The sequence below is a fragment of the Cinclus cinclus genome, chromosome 13 (assembly GCF_963662255.1).
Source record: "Cinclus cinclus chromosome 13, bCinCin1.1, whole genome shotgun sequence".
In the NCBI taxonomy this organism is placed as follows: Eukaryota; Metazoa; Chordata; class Aves; order Passeriformes; family Cinclidae; genus Cinclus; species Cinclus cinclus.
In genome coordinates, this window is record NC_085058.1 from 18,047,383 (window position 1) to 18,054,527 (window position 7,145).

General features: G+C 40.1%; 1 protein-coding gene across 1 annotated transcript in view; it reads right to left on the reverse strand.

Moving 5' to 3' along the window:
- Positions 1-3,286, reverse strand: part of LOC134049005 (protein FAM169B-like) — a 29,517-nt gene extending 26,231 nt beyond the window's left edge. Inside the window, exon 1 of the mRNA XM_062501151.1 lies at positions 3,183-3,286. Coding sequence (XP_062357135.1) covers positions 3,183-3,286 — 104 coding nt within the window. The remainder of the gene's footprint in view (positions 1-3,182) is intronic.
- Positions 3,287-7,145: the final 3,859 nt, after the last annotated feature.

Sequence of the window (7,145 nt, forward strand, 5' to 3'; positions counted from 1 at the left end):
AGCATTCGCCCTGGTGTAGAAGTCCCTTTTACACTTCTTTTGTATACAGGCACAAGAAAAAGCCCTCGGATTATATCCATAACTATTGTTACTGGGCATTCAACTAAAGCCATAATTATTGTTGGCTATCAGGACATTATAAAGGTTGCTAAACCAAATGCAAGATAACCTAACATTGCTTTAGAATACAAGCAGCACTGTTCTCACAGGAGTACTTCAGTCCAGGGCCCAATCAGCATCTTGGGATATCAAAATTACAATGTTTCAAGGACAGCCTTTTGACCTAATTGGAAATACCGGGTTTTATTTGAATTTGATCTATCCTAACAGCAACACAAGAAGACATGGTGGCAGCCAGTCTGCCAGGATGCTGCCAGCAGCTCCTGCGAGGGGCTCTGTGCACAAAGGGTTACCTGAGTCACAAAAGGGGCCTCTTCCTGCAGCCACAGAGGAGAGTAAACCAGAATAAATTTAGAACGGGAGCCTTCTGCACCAGAGGAATTCCTGACACTGGGGCCGACATCTTGAACAGCCAAAGCTGCTAAACAAGGTCAAGGCATCCTCGAGGTGGATGGTGCAGCAGCAGTGACAGGGAGGGGAGTGACAGGTACCAGCCTTTGTCTTCCACAAGACACTGGATTTCAGGACAAAGGACATGGAAGCTTTGCAGTTCTACAGGGAAAATTTATCTAGAGATAAATAAATGAGAAACCCAACGAGCACATTTCCATTGCAGGCATGCAGAATAGATTTTAAAGCAAAAACTAGCAGCGCATCTGCTTCTCTCTTTTGTTTCCATGGAGCAGCCTGGGCCACATTTTCAAGCGAGGATGTGCAAGTACATCTCCTCTCACTCTGGTGATCTGTCATCAATTTGCACTAAGAATCTTATTTTTTATAGTGAAAAGCTACAGCTAAAACTAGCTATAAATATCAGCAGGCACTGCCGATACAACTCAGTCATCTTTAGGAGATTCTACCCTCCAAAACCTCAGCCTAAAACATTGTCCAACTCTGCCAAAAAGGAATAAACCAAGGCCCCTGTTTCAGTTCAGACCCCTAAATTCAGCTTTTTCTACTCCCACTGCTATTCCACCCCTTGTCTCCTCCAGAGGAGAGAACTGAATTTCATGGGGATTTTATCAAGTGGACAAATATCCTCCTTGAAAGGTAAAAGTCAGACAAATTTTACTTGACTTTGGACCCAAAAATATCAATATGTGGGAATCCAGATATATCTCATCAGCACACACATGTTCTGCATCAGGTACGTAAATTCAATCACAAAATGGGAGACAATATTCTATCCTAAACTAGAATTAATTTTTATGAATTGGAGACAGACCCCATCATTACAGATTCAGCAAGATTTCATTCTATGAGTTAAAGGAAGCAGGAAATACTTTTCCATGGGCAAAATAATTTATTCTCAATACAACACAAAACACATGGTGCATACAGTCGTACGTGAAATTCCAGAAGTGAAACTACAGACTGTTGTGATGTTCAAAGGCAAAGGACACCCTTCCATCTAATCACATATTCTGAAGTTTCTTTACAAAGTTATTTTTGACCATGAAGCCAACACACAATTTATTAAACATGAGATATTTTCTAGAACCATGGGTGGAAAGTGACTGTAAAGATCATCTCATTCTAATCCCCTGCCATGGGCAGGGACACCTTCCACTATCCCAGGCTGCTCCAAGCCCTGCCCAACCTGACCCCAGACACTTCCAGGGATGGGGGTGTTTGTTTTCATTGTTAAGAATCTTCTATTCCTGCATTCACTTCAACTGTTCCCTGAAGCTAACAAAGTTGGTGATGCAGCTTTTTCCCCAGACTAGACACAACACTGGCTTGATTAAAATGCACTGAGGTATTGCTGGTCCTTCCAGGAAAGTCAGACTTGTTGAAATGCCCATTTCAGAGTAAGGGCATTTAGGATGCAGCCAGATTGTAAAGCAAAATACATCAACCTCACTGTAAATGAAGCATGAAAAGTGTTATGTCTGAAGTGAATTAATCATTTATCCTACAACTACTTTTTCATGTTCTACAAACACAGAGAAGGATAGTACATGCATCCATTAAGAGCTTGTATGTTTACAGAAGAGCCATCAGTCACCACAGGACTTGTTTCTGGATTTTGTGCATTTGTGCAAATTTGTGCGTAATTTTACATGCAAAAATATGAAAAATACCTCAGTCAGATTTCTAGTGGTGTAGGAACAAGAGAGATAAAAAGAACATTTCTAATTTTCAAGTTTCATTATTTTTTAATTCAGTTTTGCCATTTCTAATGCTTGCAATACCAGCACTGGCTTTGTTTATTTGCTTTATTTTCATGCCAATATATTTCACAATAACAACAAAAACAAAAAAAAACAAAAAAAAAAAAAAAAAAACAACTTCAGCAGCTTTTAAGTGTTTCTGATGATATTTTTAGGGGTTTTACCCATGAAGTATTTTCCTTTTTTTTTCCTTTTTAAATCAAAAAACATTGTATGAGACAAATGAGATTCAATATGAGACAACCATGCACCAAAATGACAGTATATCATGTCAATACTTAGGGAATTTTGTAATCAAACCGTGCAACTGAGACTCGAACACCTAAGATTTATTCTTGAAGCAGGTGTAGTTTTGCGGCCCCTAACAAATCACTGCATTTTCTGACTGGTTCCATATCAGTTAAGTGTATGTCTTATCTACCACTTGAAAAGGGTGTGATGCTTTCCTTATCAGTGCCTCTGAAGCCACTACCTAAAAAAACCCAAGAAGTCACATAACATCAATTGTTCTCAGTTCTCCATGGACTGTCACTGCCATACTACAGAAGCACACCCAGGACAGTGTGTAGGTTTAAATAACTACTTTTTGTGCCCTTCTGAACCATACACACATCACTGAAGTGCTCTCCCTCACCCCCTCATGAGAGCAGGAGCTCTGTGATGAACAGCAGGGCTTCAGATCAGCTCTTCTTCCCTTCCCATGAGACTGAACAACTGCAGGCATGTGGTTATCATTAGACAACCGTATTTGTTTAACCTTCCAAAGGAAGGAAGAGGTCTCTGGCACGCTCCCGGGAGTACTCACAGAACCTGACTCTCACATCCTGAATTTAACTGATAGAATACATGTCACAAACCCAAATTCTGGAGGAAGTGAAACGGCAGTACCATAACAGCGTGTGGTGGCAGCGGAGCCAGCGCGCGAACGCCGTGCTGTGGTACCTGTCCAGCACAGCAAGGCAGCTCTGCACCACGTGCTGTACATCAGCCATGAAAACGATGTCCTTCCTACTGCTCTCCTTTCCCCCATTTCTAAGAAAACAGGAACTCTTGGAATATTCAGGATGTAGGTTTCAGGTTTGTATTTTTCAATCCTGAAATTCCATTCATGTGTAACTTACTATTCCATCACAACTCAAATGGGTAGAAAGGCTTCAGGAGACAAACTAAGTAAAAGTTTCTATCTGTAAATAATCTTCAGGTATGGAACCAATAACTGAAGGCAAAGGGCAAAAAATAATCCTAACCACACTCCCAATTAAGAAACCTGTTTGATTTAATAGATGAGTTTAGCTATATATGCCATTACTACAGATTTTGTCACTTAAATGGAGGGCAAACCAAATCCTAGGCATGCCAAACACAGGCTGCTATCCCACTAGCCAGTCTATTCCCACAAACACATTTTTACTACTAATTTCAGAAAAGAGAATAAAAAAGCTTTAGGTATACACGCACATTTAACTGGATGTAGACAAGGAAGACACCTTCAATTTTCACATGCTCCCATGAGCTCTGAAGGCCTTCTGAACCTTCTGTTACCAGGTCTATAAAACACATGTTTTTCATGTCCCAAAAGTTAAGGTAATCCACCATTTTTTGAAATGGAAAAAAAAAAAAGAAAAAATTCAATAATTGATTTAATTATTTAGCTTTTTTTATAAAAATACTTTCCTGAAACCACATTAATTAAAATGTTTTGAAGGCTAGAAAAGCAAGTGCATGTTGAGGGGAATCACATAATGGTGAGTGCATACTGGAGGGATATATCCTCCACTCTAACCTGCACTACTCCCATACTGAAAGTTCCAGCAAATAGGTTCCAACTATATCTATTTTTCCTCAGATGGATCTTTAGCAGTGTTACACTCACAAACATAAAGTCACATCCAACCCATAGCACAAATAAACTAAAATACATCTGTGTAAACAGGCTACCCCTGTCCTATTACACACACAATGCACATCTGGACTGGCATGTTTAGCACAAAGTTTTAACCCAAAGAAATAGAAAAAAGCTGATGTATCAGAGCCCAGAAACAGACTTTAACAGACAAATAAAAACTGAAGCATATTGTTAAACTATGGAAGTGCTACCAGCTATAGCTATGACATATCAGAATTCCTAGTTCCACACACTTAACTTTGTTTTTCACATAGCTTGGATGTAAAAAAAAAAAAAAAAAAAAAAAAAAAAAAAAAAAAAGAGGCCGCTTACAGAGTAATTCAGGGGAAAATGCGGTGCTGGAGAAAAGGGAGATTCAGGACTGTCATTAATTAAGGCTTTGAGGTTCACATTCACATCAGGTTTTCCAAGGAAATTCTATCAATCCAGTGCAATTGCTGCTAACACCTCTGAACTTGCGAAAATCAGCATCAAGTTCTTAATAAATACTGGTTTTCATGCAATCAATAAATGGGCAGAAGTGTCCCTGGAAAAGTCCAACTTTGACTACTGAAGGCAGAGGTATGGATTTTGGAATCATAAAATTATTTAGGGGGGAAGGAACATGAAAGATCATCAATTCCCTGCCATGGGCAGGGACACCTTCCACTATCCCAGGTTGTTCCAAGCCTTATCCAACCTGGCCTCAGACACTTCCAGGGATGGGGCAGCCCCAGCTTCTCTGGCATCAAACTTGTCTTTTCTTGCACATACAAGCAAATATTCAGATGGCAAGAATCTGTCCAGTTAATTATTTGCATATCCCCTAAACAAAATAAAATACACAAGAACAACTGGAAAGAGGCTGATTTGAAAGGCAAATGGCAGGAAACATTCTGTGAACACCAGTAGATTTTTTATGAAGCACTAGTACAAATGCAGATAGTGGCAATTCAATCCTCTACAAAGAAGGTAGAAAGGAAGATGCATTGGTCCAAAGTCATTCTGTAACTTAAGGGAAAGGAGGAAAACGATGACTCCCATTGTGATAAACACAGAATAGTGAAACAGCAGGAAATGACAAATGGTCTAGCATGGAGATGTATTCATTCCACAGGGAGAAGCCAGATAGACTGACAGGACACTTTCAGAAAATGGCTGTGTTTGAATAATTAAAAGTTATTACTGAAACACACACAGTTACAACCTGGCATCGGGACTAGGATTTAAGTACCACATCAAATACATTTCTCCATTACTACCATCATCCAAAGGAAGTGTGAGAAAACCTAAAGTCACACCACACACAGCCCTTAACATCACCTCATACAAATTACAGGTGTGGCATACCAGGAATATCTGAAAGCCCTGCTTTGCTATCAGAAAGGACAATATTCCCCAAACAAACAAAGTAGTGATGAAAATATGAGACAACTGTCTGGATTTTTAAAGATAAACACTTCAAATACCACATAATTTGAGTTGCAAATGCTTTATATTTGACAAGCCTACTGCTCCCACCAGCAGAGAGCATTAGTCTGCCTAAGAAAGCCCAGCAGCCTTTCTCCAAATTACTTGCAAGGACCAATTTGCACACCCAGAATAATCTCAAAATAAAGCAATTAACTGGGGGGCGGGGGAAAAAAATTAAAGAAACAAAACCCAATATCCCTTCCCCCAGTAATTTCCACTTTGCTAAATTTATTTTAATAAATAAATAATTTTGCTGCAAATTAATACGTCACCTGTGCCAGCTATCACAAGGCTGTCTCAGAACTTGCTTTAATAAAGAGCTGCCAGTAGTGGAGGAAATATGTAAACATCACTCTTGTTTCTCTGTGCCATTGTGTCAGCTATTCTACATGTCTTTGAAGGTGCTCCAAAATCAGCATGGCTCTGCTTTTCCCTTTTTCTCCTTTTGGGAGGAGGGAAAAGCAGAGAAGGAAAGACAGGCTGGCAACAGAGGGCTAACTCTGTACTTGCTGTGCTCTTGATAGCGAGGCTCAGTGTGTTCAAATTCAGTTTACACAGGCTCTTCTGTAAGGACAAAAGAAACCACTGCTGGTGGTTAAAAATGCAAAAGGTTTTGATTGCAATTGCTTGACAATCAGCCAAAGATATGACTAGGGGGAAAAACACAGCAAGGCAGCTATGACCAGAATGGAAGAAACAAGGAAAAACACATGGCTCAACTTCAGAGCAGAAAATTGACTTAGGCTTTGCATAAATGACAGCATACCTCCAAGCCTGCCTGATCCACAGTCTGCCTGGAATGGGAACATGTAGGCTAAAAGCAGAGCCTATTAAAAGGCATAATGTTTCTAAATGGCATCTGTTACGTACTAATAAGCATTACTTAAAGGACACAGGCCTTAAAATTGCTACCAAACGTGCACTTATCTGAAACTGCTGCAAGGCAATGGTTACCACAACATGGTAACATGACACCACTGGAATCTGAATAATAGAAAATGTTTTTATTTCGTTTGGCTTGAAATCATTATGCAGGAAAAATATGGAGGCACTTTCTGAGATTTTGAAACTGTGCGACTTCACAGGAATGAAACACCAGCAAGAATTACATCAGCAGAGCCATTTGCCATCTGTTGTCAGTAATACTGTAAAGCCCAGCCACCAGACAGCAGTTTCAAAGGTTACAAACACAACGTTTTTAAGCATCCACAGACCTCTGGGTAACTGAGCAGGACACAGTTTCCTTCAGATATGTGCAACCCGAGGGTCTGCCAATCTCTCTGCAAAGACAACATGCCAGAGCTGGGAATTGCCAGGCGAGGAGTTTGGAAGACTCTCAGTATGCAACCTTTACACAATGTGGCAAATACATACCAGCCTCATCACGTAGGTTCCTATAACACACTCACAGCCATAATGCCTGCACACCTCCCACTTGCAAATTGAAAACAGCCAGACTTTGTCCCGTGCTGTTTGTTTTCCCAAACTTTCCC